General features: G+C 56.1%; 8 protein-coding genes across 8 annotated transcripts; 3 read left to right on the top strand and 5 right to left on the bottom strand.

The window, feature by feature from the left end:
- Positions 1-143: 143 nt before the first annotated feature.
- On the top strand, positions 144-1,575 carry JCM15063_000179 (uncharacterized protein; the record flags this gene model as incomplete). The annotated part of the gene is made up of 8 exons (XM_076681360.1): positions 144-182; positions 300-365; positions 444-515; positions 601-1,062; positions 1,132-1,212; positions 1,287-1,312; positions 1,377-1,403; positions 1,464-1,575. The coding sequence occupies 8 exons, from the start codon at positions 144-146 to the stop codon at positions 1,573-1,575; spliced, it is 885 nt and encodes a 294-aa protein (XP_076531521.1).
- Positions 1,576-1,949: 374 nt separating this feature from the next.
- Positions 1,950-2,974, bottom strand: JCM15063_000178 (uncharacterized protein; the record flags this gene model as incomplete). The annotated part of the gene is made up of 2 exons (XM_076681359.1): positions 1,950-2,771; positions 2,843-2,974. The coding sequence occupies 2 exons, from the start codon at positions 2,972-2,974 to the stop codon at positions 1,950-1,952; spliced, it is 954 nt and encodes a 317-aa protein (XP_076531520.1).
- A 236-nt stretch (positions 2,975-3,210) lies between these two features.
- On the bottom strand, positions 3,211-4,297 carry JCM15063_000177 (complex I 30 kDa subunit family protein; the record flags this gene model as incomplete). Its single annotated transcript, XM_076681358.1, has 4 exons — positions 3,211-3,306; positions 3,389-3,608; positions 3,680-4,082; positions 4,174-4,297. The coding sequence occupies 4 exons, from the start codon at positions 4,295-4,297 to the stop codon at positions 3,211-3,213; spliced, it is 843 nt and encodes a 280-aa protein (XP_076531519.1).
- Positions 4,298-4,462: 165 nt separating this feature from the next.
- GWT1 (glucosaminyl-phosphotidylinositol O-acyltransferase) lies at positions 4,463-6,473 on the top strand (the record flags this gene model as incomplete). Its single annotated transcript, XM_076681357.1, has 8 exons — positions 4,463-4,552; positions 4,621-5,025; positions 5,105-5,284; positions 5,349-5,481; positions 5,558-5,662; positions 5,731-5,990; positions 6,051-6,266; positions 6,330-6,473. The coding sequence occupies 8 exons, from the start codon at positions 4,463-4,465 to the stop codon at positions 6,471-6,473; spliced, it is 1,533 nt and encodes a 510-aa protein (XP_076531518.1).
- A 404-nt stretch (positions 6,474-6,877) lies between these two features.
- JCM15063_000175 (uncharacterized protein) lies at positions 6,878-7,981 on the bottom strand (the record flags this gene model as incomplete). Its single annotated transcript, XM_076681356.1, has 4 exons — positions 6,878-6,990; positions 7,072-7,343; positions 7,412-7,589; positions 7,891-7,981. The coding sequence occupies 4 exons, from the start codon at positions 7,979-7,981 to the stop codon at positions 6,878-6,880; spliced, it is 654 nt and encodes a 217-aa protein (XP_076531517.1).
- Positions 7,982-8,475: 494 nt separating this feature from the next.
- On the bottom strand, positions 8,476-10,287 carry JCM15063_000174 (WD40 repeat domain-containing protein; the record flags this gene model as incomplete). The annotated part of the gene is made up of 4 exons (XM_076681355.1): positions 8,476-8,573; positions 8,668-9,241; positions 9,305-10,222; positions 10,285-10,287. The coding sequence occupies 4 exons, from the start codon at positions 10,285-10,287 to the stop codon at positions 8,476-8,478; spliced, it is 1,593 nt and encodes a 530-aa protein (XP_076531516.1).
- A 293-nt stretch (positions 10,288-10,580) lies between these two features.
- JCM15063_000173 (uncharacterized protein) lies at positions 10,581-13,053 on the top strand (the record flags this gene model as incomplete). Its single annotated transcript, XM_076681354.1, has 4 exons — positions 10,581-10,662; positions 10,735-11,017; positions 11,088-12,843; positions 12,916-13,053. The coding sequence occupies 4 exons, from the start codon at positions 10,581-10,583 to the stop codon at positions 13,051-13,053; spliced, it is 2,259 nt and encodes a 752-aa protein (XP_076531515.1).
- A 279-nt stretch (positions 13,054-13,332) lies between these two features.
- Positions 13,333-13,864, bottom strand: MRPL51 (mitochondrial 54S ribosomal protein mL43 MRPL51; the record flags this gene model as incomplete). Its single annotated transcript, XM_076681353.1, has 2 exons — positions 13,333-13,514; positions 13,597-13,864. The coding sequence occupies 2 exons, from the start codon at positions 13,862-13,864 to the stop codon at positions 13,333-13,335; spliced, it is 450 nt and encodes a 149-aa protein (XP_076531514.1).
- Positions 13,865-13,989: the final 125 nt, after the last annotated feature.

Below are 13,989 nucleotides of genomic sequence, written 5' to 3'. Positions count from 1 at the left end.
CTGGCCTTGAGCTTTAGCGAAGCTGTACATTTGAGGTTTGGTCGAAAATACTGGGACTTTCGCTTACGAGTTTCCGCAGTGTCTCAGACATTGATCAAGAATCGGTTGCTCCTGAACCGGACACGACCATTCGGGATCACAAGATGGCGTCGTTCAAGGCAGAGTCTCTAAGAACCGACATTGTCAGTCGCGAATCTCCGTTGCCTGTTTGACCTCCTCGCCTCAGATCGAACCTCCTGACCAGAACCTCCGCTCTTGAACACGAACCGGCCTGATGCTGCTTCTCGTTGGTCATACAGTCGGCCATCCTGGATCAAGCTGACAAGGAGGCGGTCTCGGCGAAAGCCGTTCGAAAGGCTCTCCAGGTCAGTCAATCTCACCCCTGTTTGCGTTTCTGGACTTGTTGCAATCGCCAATGCTGACGAGATCCGAGCCCGACACAGGAGAAGTATCCTGAACTCGACGTCAAGACTCACAAGAAAGCGATCGATGAACTCACCATGTCCATCTTCTTCGTGCGTCTAACTCCTCAGCGCTCCGCAGTCGCCAGTAATGCTCATCGCTGAGGACTCCCGTTCCTCCCCCACTCTGATCACACAGAAGGAAGTTCAGAACCCGCAAGATGTAGCAGAACCTCCGCAAGCTTCGGCGGCTCGGGAACCGAAAATGCCCAAATTGCACAAAATCAAGAAGGAAGGATCTCCGACGTCTGCCGAAGTACCTGCTTCGTCGCCCGTCGTACCACTTGCGAAGAAGCCAGTCAAACGCGAACGCGAGGAGACCGACGAAGAGATGGCCCGGCGCCTTCAGGAGGAGATGAACGGAATGTCGTCGACAGGTCGTGCTACGAGGAACGGAGGTGCTGCCACCAGGAAAGTCAAGGCGAAACCTCGGAAGAAGAAGAGCAAGAGTACAGTCAGCGACGACGAATCGGGAGAGGATGGAGCTCCCAAGAAGAAGCGCAAAGTTTCGAACACGGGCTTCAACAAGCCTCATCTACTGTCTCCCGAAATGTCTGAAGTCTGCGGAAAGCAAGTCTTGAGTCGTCCTGGAGTCACAAAGGTGCGTCGGATCTAGTTGCATGCACAGCACGTATAGCTCAAGCGCTCATGGATCCGCTGCACCGGTCAGGCGATGTGGGCCTACATCAAGGCAAACGGCCTGCAAGACCCGAACAAAAAGACTGACATCCTTCCTGACGAAACTCTCAAGGTTGGGAACTTACCTCGATCTTACCTGAATTCCCTTTATCGCTAACTCGGACCGTTTTCTGCACTGCCCCCCAGCGTGTCCTGCCTTTTGAACGAATCAAGTATGTTTGCCTTATTGTCTCTTATCAATAGAATGGTACTGACAAGATGAGCGAATTGCCGCAGCTCGTTCACCATGGCCAAGCATATCAGGTACGCGGCACGCACTGCACGACGCAAAGGCACGATCGCTGATGCCTCGCTCTGAATCAGTGCTCATCTGTACCCCTTCGATCCCGAGGAACACGGTCATCTGCTCGAAGACGAAGTCGACGAGACCAAGATTAGCAAGGACACAATCGACTCGTCTGAAGACGAGAAGTAGACGATCGGCCGGAACGTTCCTCTCGCTCAATACCCATCACCAAATCGCTTGCTCTCGGCCCATACAGGAGCTTGCGACGCTCGATCTTGTTATACCCTTCTTTGATCTGTTTGCCTTCTTCGCAATAAATTCGTCTTTCAATCGTCCAATCACCGCAGAAGCCGTTGTTTCACTCTCCACCCTAGCGCGTACTAGAGATTCACATGACACGAGGCTTTGCCTGATAAGACTTGTTGGGCTGAATAGATGACAGATGAAGCCTCGAAGCAGATCATAGCTATTACACTCAGCGACAACAATAACCAGATTGAAGCAGACAACAGTATGAAACATTGAGCGAATGACACAGTATTTGAGACAGATATTCACCTGTATTAGTGGCGAGGAGGGCAGGGGGGTCTCGGGAAGAGATCAAGTGACAAGTTGAACGCGTTCTTTCTTGTTTCGGGCTCATCATCCTCGTCATCGTCGCTTTCTGACCACTCAGTCTCTGACGAAGACGATTCGGAGGAACTGTCTTCGGAGAAGTGTGATCGTCCCGACGAGGATGACGACGAAGAGGAAGCGAGAGAATGGACGCCGGCGGGAGAAGAAGCGGGTTGCCCAACGAGGAGGAAAGGTGACGAAGAAGTCGAGGGGAAGTTGAATGTCTTGAGGCGCATCGATTGGGCGGTTTCCGTAAACGATGGTCGGACCCGTGGACGAGATGGAAGTTCAGAGCTCAATACGGGCTGATTGAAGTGCTTGGAAAGCGTCGCTCTCCGTTTCAAGAGAGTGCGGCGTAGATCGCGTTTGGTGTGCGTGTCCGTGATAGCGGAGGACGAAGGTCCCGGATCCGAACGATGTCGACGATGCAGCAGCTGGCGCCGCGGAGGGAATTGGATGATCTTGCTCGATTCTGATGGGTCCTCTTCCTCAGTAGAATCTGCGTCCAAGGAATTCATAGCTTGAAGTCTCTGCAACCCGTCGGTTCCGTGATAGTGCGCAACAGGGTCGGGGCAGGAGCGCCTGCGCGCTCGCGTAGGTTCTTGAGGAGAATTCGATGGTTTCGACGAGCCACCTCGAGCTCTTGTATCGTCAAAAGCAGAACGATCTGCCGGATGCTGGGACCACGCCGGAACAGCGGGAGAGGTGGGCTGTCGCGACGTGAGAAGCTCTTTGCGCAGATGCTCGAGCGCATCATTCGTGAGAGGTTCCTGTATCAAAGTGCACAATGGTCAGCTTGCAGTGTCGTGCTACAGGGAAGGCCATGGAGATCAGCACTCACGCGTTCGCGCAGCCGACGATTGCAGTCGAGAAGGGTCGAGGCGAAGTGTGCTGCAAGCTGCTCTTCGACTTCGGCACCGTGGTACATGGGCCCGCAAGTTGTTCTTGACATCGCCATCCGCGTTTGGTCCATGTTGTAAGCGGAGTGAGAAGAACGTGATGGCACTGCAATCAGCAAATTTATCTAGACGAGACGCGTCGCGACCGATCATTTTGATGTAAATTCCGAGGTCTAGAACATCGGAATAACACAGCCCAAAGAGATCGGATTTTGCTCAATGCCTTTTTGCAAAGGAAGCGCTTTTTAAGGAACGATAGGTACACGATTCTACAGGGGACAGCTGGTTCGACAGACTGGTAACTACACGTCTACTTCTTCTCGTCCGACTTGGCCTCCTCCTTTGGCGGCTGCAAGACAAATTGAGGGGCACGAGCGTCGATACCGTTTCCGGTTCCCTCCCAGGGCTGAGAGTCAGTGCAAGCAAGCCAATGGTCAGCTCATCACGTTCAAGTCGATGCTCGACGTGCTGGAGCCAGGCGAGCTTACCGAAGCTGCTCCTTCAAAGTTGCGGAACGCTTGCGAAAGCTGCAGCGGTTCGGAGATGACGCGCTTCTTCTCCTCGTCGTATCGCACCTCGGTGTACCCAGTCAACGGGAAGTCCTTGCGGAGAGGGTGTCCCTCGAAGCCGTAGTCGGTGAGGATGCGACGAAGATCGGGGTGGCCGCTGAAGAAGATTCCGTACATGTCCCACGCCTCTCGCTCGTACCTGACAGACACCCGATTGAGATCAGTCGCCGAGACTTTTGACGTTCGCTCTGAGCGAGAGACGCTGCTCACCAGTCGGCACCGCGGAAGACCTTGACGATCGAGGGCACGGGCGAGACTTCATCGGCGTACGTCTTGACCCGGATGCGCGAGTTGTGTCGGACGCTCAACAGGTGGTACACGACCTCGAAACGCTTGGGTCGGGTCGGGTAGTCGGCACCGCAGATGTCCATCACGGCCTTGTACTGCGTGTTGGAGTGGTCGCGCAGGAAGTACATGACGGGCACGATCGCTTGCGGGTCGACGTAGAGGGTCAACTCGTCCTTGTAGACCGACGTCTGCTGGATGAACTTGGGCAGCGACGCCATGATCCACGCGCCGTATTCTTGGAGCGCGGCCGAGTAGGGCTGCGAGTCCTCTGCCGGGTTGCGCCCAGCGGTTTCGACGAACGGAGTCTCCTTGCCAGTCGGCGCAGCTGAGCATGCACGTCGAGAGTGTCAGCATGTACAGTCTAGACGCCCATGCTAGCGCGGCCCGGGCCTGTGGCGGGGAGCAGGGACACTCACCTTGAGATCGGAGGGCGGAGGTGGAAAGAGGACGCGCGACCGAGACGGCAAATCGGGCAGCGGTCGGGCGCGCAACAGCAGAGGTGCTCGCAAGAAGCCGGCTGAACATCCTCGGGGCAGACATGGTCGATGAGCGAGGATGAGGAGGAGGAGTTGCGAGCCAATCGTCGCCGGTGCGTCTCTCGTGAGATCTCCCTCTGAGCCGGCTCAGATCTCTCGCGCTCCTGGCTCTGGGCTCCGCGCTTCAACAGCTCGCAAGCTGGCTCTGGACTCTCGCGCTCGCTTCTGAATGGGGTACAAGGAGGACAAGGAGCTGTTCGTGTCGGGCTCGACGGGAGGGACCGTCACCCGCATCAACCTCGTCTGCCTGACTGCCCTCGTGCGTCACCCTCGCTGTTCGTATTGCTCGTGTCTGCTCGCGTTGATCCATCTGTCTGCGCCTCGTAGACGTCCTACGCGCTGTGGACCGTTGTGGTCGCGCGTCATGGCGCTCAGACTCCGTCGTGGAAGCTGGCCTCGATCGAGTTCGCGACCCTGATCGTGCCCCTCCTCCTCGCCTTGACCCTCCTGTCGGATCATCCACTCGCGCTCAACGCTGTCGTGTCGACTGTCGCGCTCGGACTGTATGCCTTGCCCGTACCCGAGGATGTTCCTCCACTGTCACCGATGCCCGACAAGGCATCCCGGGCAGCCTCTGCCGATGCTCGGTTCGAGGTCAAGCCATTCTCGAAGCCTTTCGTCACCTCGTACCGTGCGATCATGATGGTCATGACCGTGATCTGTATTCTTGCGGTCGACTTTCCCGTCTTTCCACGCGAATTCGCCAAAGCTGAAACTTGGGGGACCTCGCTCGTGAGTCTCGCTGCAACTGACTCACAACAAGCAGAGTACGTGTAATGAGTTTGCTCAAAACCGTTCATGCTCGCTGTAGATGGATCTCGGAGTCGGATCATTCGTCTTTTCCCTTGGGGTCGTTTCGGCCCTCCCCTTGTTGCGCCAGAACGGGACGCGTCCATACCTGCCGACGATCCTGTCGTCGATCAAAAAGTCACTACCCATCTTGGCCCTCGGCATGATCAGAGTCGTCATGGTCAAAGGTGTCGAGTATCCCGTATGGAAAACCCCCTCTTCCCGATTTTCCTGACTTTGCTGAATCCGATTCCGCAATCCCACAGGAGCATGTGAGCGAATATGGAGTGCATTGGAACTTTTTCTTCACGATGGCCTTCATCAACATTTTTGGCACGGTATTTGAGCGTTGTGCCAGCTCGATTGACATGCACTGGGTCGGACTCGCCATCTCTCTCGGTACAGCTCTTTTCGAATAGTCTGTGTGTCAAGACTGCTTGTCTGACGCTAAACACATCCTTCCTTGTGACTGCAGGGCACCAGATGCTCCTGACGGCGACCCCGTTGCAAGAATGGACACTCCTTGCAGCTCGTACCGGCCTAGTGTCGCAAAACAAGGAGGGCATCGTCAGCCTTCCAGGTAGGCCGCGAGTCTCTTGCTCGTAATGCGTGCACGATGCGCCGAATCTGATGCCTGATTCGCTGCAGGGTACCTCGCGATTCATCTGCTCGGTCTCGCTTCGGGACTCTACATCCTGCCGCCGGACCCGTACTTTTTCTCGACTCATCGACGATTGCTCTCGCCGGATGCTTCCCCCGAGATGAAGCGAAAGTATGAAGAGAAGCGTGCAAAAACGTGGAGATCGAAGCCTGGCAAATTGGCAAATTTGTTGGGAAGTTATGCGGTCGTTTGGTGGACTTGTTACCTCCTCGTCCGCGTCTCGGGTTGGGAAGTGTCAAGAAGATTGGTGAGTCTCACTGTTTTGCGCCAAAGCTCATGCCTGATCCACCATTGTCCTCCTCAACAGGCAAACATGCCATACGTCCTCTGGATCGTTGCATTTAATACGTCCTTCTTATTCCTCTACCTCGTCGTGCACCTCTGCGCAAGCTCGAGCATCTTTTCCTCTCATGTGCTCCGACCTGAGCCTGCAGCGAGACAACCCCCTCCACGTTCAGGACTTGGGACTTCGCCACTCATCTTCGAAGCTATCAATCGCAATGGTCTCGCTGTCTTCCTAATCGTACGTTATGTTGCAGTACGCGGTAAGCCTCCGATACGACACTAAAACATTTGCATTGGACAGGCCAACTTGTTGACCGGTCTCGTCAACGTGTCGATCGAGACCATGTACGCTACAAACGCAACTTCGTTTGCGATCCTGACAGTCTATTGTGCTCTCATTGTCGGAATCGCGTTCGCCTTGCGAGGCAAGAGATTCAAGGTCTGAGTAAACTGTGTTGTAAAAGTATTTATCACTGTCCAGCGATTTCTCAACTTTGATTCTTTATATTGTGAAATTAGTCTCAAGACTGATGAGGCAGAGGGAATCTGTCGAGATGTAGGAGAGAGAGAGAGAGAGGCGGGGGAGAAAGAGAGAACAGGTGGGCAAAGGGGTATAGTCACTACTCAACAGGAGGACACATGTGACACACACAAACACACAAACACACGAGAGGAAGGGTAAGAAAAGGGCGCAGGATTGACTGCCCAAGTAGAAGGCGCTGGAGAGACGATCTGCGGACAAGCAGTCGAGATCGTAGGTGGACGTGGGCGGTCCCCACATATGAAACGCGTCCTGTCCTGCCAATCCAGGTAGTCAAGCTGACAGTGGCGAAGCGATCGATGCCCCATCTAAACGATGGTGCACTTTCGTGGCTTTTTGGGCTTTTTGCCTTTACCGCCGCTTGTGCTGCCAGCCCCATATGGGCTACCCGATTGTTGACCGCTTGCATTCTGACCTTGAACTAGTGAAACAGTGTACCGCGGGTCAGATTGCCTCGCGATCTGCAGAGGTGTTAAAACTGAAGGAGAAAGGCTCGACTTACTCAATCTCACGGCAGTGTGATACGCTTGTTCCAATCCTTCCCTCGTCTTGGCGCTCGTCTCGACAAACTCGCATCCTAACCGTCTCGCGAGATCCTGCCCTTCTCTCGTGTCGACCTCCCTCTCGTTGATCCGGTCGAGTTTGTTCCCGACCAAGACTATCGGCACTCGGTCCGAGTCTTTCACGCGCGTGATCTGTTGAATAAATTCGTGGATCCGCAAGAAGGACGATCTAGATGTTGTCGAGTACACGACCAGGAAACCGTCTCCTTCCCTGTTAAATCGAACACGCGTCAGGCGAATGCAACGATAGTCGGGGGTTCCGGCAAAGACTGAACGCACCGTATCCATTGAGATCTTAGCGACGTGTAATCCTCTGTCCACGCCAAAACTGTAAGCGAGAGTTTGCATAGTAATCGACAAGGTGGTCCTTCCGAGAACTCGCCTTGTCCTGCCGTATCAAGAATTTCGAGCAGATACGGCTGATCGTCGATAATTGCATGCTTTCGGTACGAATCCTCTACGTTGCCCTCTCGAACCGCATCAGCTTCTCATGCAGTTGATCGTTGCGCGGGAGAGAAAGGGGAATTACGTACCGATTGTTGGGTCATAGGTCTAGATCGGCAACCGGGCAAACGATAGACGTCAGTCGCGCGCATAGACCCGAGCAGAGAACAGGCAATTGAGGAAGAAAGGAGAGGTGCACACCTCTGCAGGCAGGAAAGGTCGACAACCACCACCGGGGTAAATGCGAGAGAAAGGGCGTCAGCCTCTAGACATCGCACGAGAACAGCGAGGATACGGCGCCGGTTCTGACTGACCGATGAAGTGATTCAAACAGAGCCTGATGGTGAGAGCGGTTTTGCCGACTCCTCCGTCGCCCAGCACGACCAGTTTGACGCTCGTAACCATTCTCGTCTGTCCGCCGCTTACGTCCAAGGTATACTGGAAGGAAAGTCGGTCTAGGAGCTGGTGAGCGTGTGCGTGGTGGAGAGAGGCGAAATGCGCGAGGGATCGACCGCCGAGAGGGTTGCGGGTTGAAAGGGGGCGGCGAGGCGAGGTCGTTCAGAAAAGGGGTACGCTCAACGACTGCGCGATCGGTTCCAGATTCTGTGCTTCACCAGTCGACTGCTCGTGGCAAGGCTTGAACACGTGCTGCTGCTTGAGATGGTGTGGGTCAGAGTATGCATGCGCCGCGTCCATTTAAAACAGTAATCCTCGATCAATTCGGGGCCCTTCCTGCTCTCAAGATCGCGCGATATCTCGATAACTTTCCCACGATATGCAGTACACGTTACAAATCCCAGGAGCGCCCACTCTCGCGAAGATATAGCAAGATGAACTGGTCGCAGATCTTGGGAATACATTCTCGTACTCGGACCCCATTCCGGGTCGACGATCCATGGCTAATGCTCTACGCTCAGTCGACTGTCGCCAGCTTGACCAGCATGCGGCGTCTCGGTCTTGAGACTCGTTATTTGCCTCCATTGCCCCGTGTAGGTCGCTATGCTCGGGCGCAATTGACACACACGTCAGCTTTTCACTGAGCGTCGCTGCGGCAGCTCGCGAGAGAGAGGGAAAAGGCGATGCCGACTGACACTTCCAGAGCCTCACGATGCCGTCCTCGCCTCCCGAAGTGCTCAAAACCGTGCCAGTTACGTTCCACTCGACTTTGGTCGCCCCGATTCCACCACTTCCGCTTCCGCTCGCGACCGCTGCACCATTTGCTAGGTTCGAAGGCGTCACGGGTGAAGAACCCGAACGCGTGCCGCTCCCGCCGCCGCCTGCGCTCGAGCCCGCGCCCGAACCCGTCCCTGCAACGCTCTTCTTGTGATGGCCAGACTCGTCGAGCTCGACGTCGAGCTGCGCAGTCCACTCTCCTGTAGCTCCACCTTCGAACGAGCCCGTCGCGGCCGTGCCAGCAGCAGCGAGCTGCAGACTCGGAGGGAACAGCTTGTACACCCTGATCTTCGAATCTTTCGACCCTGCTGCCAGCCACTGGAATGAGCGCCCTGACGGTGGAGCCCAATTGATCGAACATGTTGGCGGAAGGTGTACCGGAGGCGGAGGGTTTTGCTGGTCGGGGTTTGTTGTGGCAGAGGACAAAACTTGCCGCGTCGGATACAGGTTCAAAAAATTGGACCATGGCCCATGTGGAGGCAAGTGAAATAACTGCGACCCTATCGGAGTCAGTCGGTGAAGTTTGGACCTATGATGCGGACAGGATCAGCTTACTCGGATGATTCCGTTCGTACCGGAAGACACGGCGAGCCGTTCTTGCCACCAGTGCTCTCTGCACCAGCTCAAGCTCCACCCTCCGTCACTTTCGACCGTGCCTCCCGAAGTATTGAATCGCCTTCCTTCGACCGAAGAGCTCACGCTGCTACTCGCGCCCGCTCCTCCTCCCGCTGCAGTCATGGTCGACAAGGTTGTGTTCATGGTCGTACCTGAATTCGCAGCGTTCGAGGAGCTCATGCCGGTAGTCGAGCTCACGTCACTGGCGTTGGTGCCACCGCCCGGAACTCCGTTTTGAGCGCCAGCGGCAAATGCGTTCGCGGTGGTGGGATGCAACGGCAGCGCGTTGAGATCAATTTCCTCGAGCAGGGTGAATTCGTCGGCTTTGACCGGGTCGAGAGACTCCCATACTCGAAGTCGTCCATCGCTGCTGATGCTTGCCAATTTGAGGCCAAACTCGCTCGGACTGAACCCAAGTGACCGCACCGTCCCTCGCGGTTCGTTCAGGGTTGCTGTCAAGATCCAATTCGGGCTCGAGTGACGGGTCGACGAGTGCGGCGACGAGTTGAGCGGTCGTGAGTGCGCAGAAGCGGAAGCGAGGTTGGTGCGGTTACTGTTGAGATTGGTCGAGTTGAATTGATCGGGTTGCCTCCAGATCTTGATCGTGCCATCGACGCCGCCAGACGCGAGGATCAGGCCGAGGCGAGGTGGGCTCCATGCGAGAGACAGGACCGGGCCATCGTGCGCCTTGAACACGACGGGTTCGTGATCGTACACCTGGGTCGCCGGGTTGCGCTGCACGATGCGGATCTGCGAATCGAGTGAAGCGGTTGCGAGGTGGGTAGACTGCGGCGAGAACAAGAGCGAGGTGATGAGATCCGAGTGAGGGGAAGGCAACGCCAGAGTCTGCGCCGCTGCCTGTCCTCACGCTGGAGTCAGTGTCGAAGCAAACTCTCGTAGGACGCCGTTGCAAGACTGACCATGGCGGGACAAGGAGGGATGGCTGCAGGTTGCTGCGCCCGCGGTTGTTCGCCCGGCGCCGAGTTCCGAATTCCGCGGTTATGACATGCTTGAATCTCTCCTCCCTCATCCCTCCTCTACTCCAACAGACCGATCCAGCGGGCGCTCTCCTAGTAGCTGGGCGACAGCTCGAGACGCTTGATCTTTGGCATCCCGCAGCTGCCCGGCCATTCCGAACCGCGACCCCCTCTTCTGCCGAGTTCGGCTTGCGCACCCCGCTGCATTCTAGCACCTCGCAACCCTCTCGTCTGCCACCATGTCTCGCAGCAACCCACTTCCCGTCTCGCTGCAGCAAGAATGTCGCAAGGCGTGCAAGATCTTTGCCTCGTTTGCCGATCGTACTGCCTTTCCCCCATTTCTTCCTCTGTCCCGGTTCTCGCAGCGCTGATCCTCATTCACGATCCGCACAGCTGTCAATGGGCTCGACCACATTATCCCGCCCTCGATCCTCAGGAAGGCGAAAGGGTTCGCGTTCATCACGATTGTCAAAGCTGGCTTCGTCTTCAGCGCGCGCGCAGGGACCGGTGTCGTGATCGCCCGCCTCAAGGACGGCAGTTGGTCCGCCCCGAGTGCGATCGGCACTGCTGGCGTCGGTGCAGGATTCCAAGCCGGAGCCGAGATCACCGAATTCATGATCATTCTCAATTCGAGCGCCGCCGTAAAATCGTTCATGGCGAAAGGTTCCCTTACCGTGTATGGCTTTCGTTCCACTCGACGTCTTTTACGCTGCGAGCTGCACTGACCCGAGTCTTGCAAATTCCAGAGGTGGCAACATGTCAATCTCGGCCGGACCTTTGGGTCGCAACGTCGAAGGCACGGGCACGCTGTCTGCGAAAGGCGGCGTCTCGGCCATGTATTCGTACTCGCGCTCGAAAGGACTGTTTGGAGGCGCGTCGATCGAGGGATCGATCATCGTCGAGCGCTCCGATGCCAACTCGAAAGCGTACGGGTTCAACGTGACTGCGAAACAGCTTCTGAGCGGCAGCGTCGACGTTCCACCCTGGGCTGAACAGCTTGGACAGACGATCAAGGCGCGCAGTGGCAAGGACAATCGCATCCCCGGGTGGATCGAAGACGGGGCCGAGATCGAGCGCGAGTACGATTCGGACGACGACGAAGGAGGTACGCGAGAAGTGTTCCGAGATGACGGGTTGACTCCGAAGGAGTACGGACAACGAGGGTACTCGTTCGGCAGTCAGTACGCGAGTGGCGGATCCCACCAAACGAAGAAGCAGCTCGAACAGCGTGAATCGACTTCGCAGTCGACAAGTCCAACCCGCGACAGATCCGGTTCTCAGGGTAGCGGCAGATTCGGCGGCATGCTCGGCAGCCTGAGTGGTGCTGGTGGGCGAAGCAGGAGCGGTAGCGGTGCTTCAAACTCGTTCACCAAATCCACTTCGTCAAGACAAGAAGGCCCGGTCAGCGGAGACGCATACAACTTTGACACAAAGTTCGAATCCGATTTCGACGATTCGCAATCGAGATCTCCTCGATTTCCGGCATCTCAGCAGCGAGGAGCAGGCGGATCAGGATTGTCCTCTCCTACCCTTTCGAAGAAGGATTTTAGTCTGATCGATGCGCAAGACCCGTTCTCCGAGGCACAAAGCGCAATCGAGCCCTCGAATGTCAAACCTGCCAGTCGACCTGGGCTCCTCAGTCGAGTCAGTTCGTCCTCGGTTACATCAAAGTTGACAAAGAGCAAGAGTAGCACGGGCAATGGAGGAGCCGCTGCACAGAACGGGCTGCGGGAAAGGGTTGGACAGATGAACTGGTCGACTTTCGACAATGCCAGCGATCATAAAGACCCTGCCCGAGATTCGTTCGATTCTCTCGACGACGACGACAATGAGGCGTACTCGACCGGGAGGAAGCGCGCTACGACCATCTCGTCGTCGAACCCGTCCGACACGATGTCTTCCTACCATCGACCACCCCTCGTGTCACGATCATCTGGAGGAAGGAACCGTTCTTTCACGTCTCCGTTCGGCAGTTCTTCTCCATTTTCTCGCAACAAAAACAAGAAGGGCGAGAGCACAGCCTACAACGATCAGAGGCGCAACGAGAACAACGGCAACGATCTGTACCCGATTCGATCAAACGACTCGAACAACAGTGATTACGAGTTCAACGAGCCCGCGTATGCCAAGAAAGCAACCGCTGCGACTGGGCGCGCTCGGGGCAACTCGAATCCGCAGCCGTGGGACTCGGAGGATGAGAACTTCTTGCAGGAATCGACTCGATCTGCTCGACCTGAACCACCGAGAGGAGCAGCTGAAGGAGGCAGAGGAGGAGCGTTCGACTTGAGGCAGGTCGAAGCTGATTTCGCTTCGGTCGCCGATGGGAACGGACTCTCTTCTTATACGGGTGCCGGCGGGAGCAGGAGCAGGAGCTCGACGATCACCGCGACACCGAGGGACGGCGGCAGGAGCCGAAGTGGGACGGTCACGTCCGCAGCGACGACGAGCAGTGCGGGCGCGATTGGCACGGCCATCGCCAAGTACGATTTCCGAGGGGTCGAGGTAAAGGTTTCCTTTTCTGCGCTAGCTTGCGAGCTCTACCTGATGATTTTGCCCTCGCTCCTGAAAAATCAGGCCACGGACCTGCCATTCTCGAAGAACGATGTGTTGGTGATCCTCGACAAAGACGACGAGGAATGGTGGCGTGCAAGGCTCAAGCTGAGAGAGGGTATGATCCCGAGGAACTACATCGGCGAGATCGAATGGTTCTGAAGAATAAAACTCGCAAACATGGAAAACGACCCGAACAGTCAATGTAGCGATAGTTGTAGCTAAAGCGATACGCCAAAGAATTAGTACCCATTGTCACGAATCCACTTCTCTGCCCGTGCTGCAAGATTTCCAGGAAGTCGGAACAGCGAAACCTTGGCGGTATTTAAGGAAGGGACGTCGAGATGTGTGTCTTTTGGACTGGGTTCCGCTGTGCGGGTTCAAAGTGTAAAGTGCAAATGATCGTACAAGTAAGACAGTGGTGATATACAACGCGGGCCTCTATCGAGTTTCCTCGTGGAATGCGGACCACATCCCCCTGACGCTCTCGTTGGTGCTCTCAACTTGTGGCCGTCGAATTTGGGTAATCTTGGCTCCCGAACTGTCGAGCAAGAGCTTGACCTTTTGGGCGATCGAAGACGGTTCGAGCGAACGAACGCAGATTTCCTTTGTTCGGCCGTTCACTACGTGCGCGAGAGGGAAATCCCGGGCGGGTCAGTGTCACGCCTGTGTAAGGATCCCAGGTCAGTGTGGACGAAAACTTACGATACACTCCGCGTAGGAGCGGGTGTTTGCCTTCTTCCCTCCTGATGACCACTTCGACTCCCGGGTACTCCTTGGCGAGTTTCGCGGCTTGGCCCGAAGCCAAAAAGTTCCTCATACCCTTTGCGGAGCCTTGCACCTCCGAGTACGACAGGACGAGCTTCTTGCACGCGAGGACGAACGATGTCGGTGATGGAGAAGTCACGTTCGGCGAAGCGGGAGTGAGCGACGCCGGAAGGGCGAGAGACCTTCGAAGAATGCGTGAAGACATGCTCGAGCTTCTTGGGTGAGACAGGTGCGAGCGAGGCGAGACGAGAGATCAAGATCCGGCGGGCGACGAAGATTACAAGATTCCGAATTTTTGAATTTCACGGTTCCAAGTTGAAATTGCAATTG

This window comes from Sporobolomyces koalae (genome assembly GCF_050403365.1).
Source record: "Sporobolomyces koalae JCM15063 DNA, S_koalae_JCM15063T_v1_ctg66, whole genome shotgun sequence".
NCBI classification, from domain to species: Eukaryota; Fungi; Basidiomycota; class Microbotryomycetes; order Sporidiobolales; family Sporidiobolaceae; genus Sporobolomyces; species Sporobolomyces koalae.
Note: the sequence above shows the minus strand (reverse complement) of the source record. Positions and strands in the feature narration are given on the sequence as shown.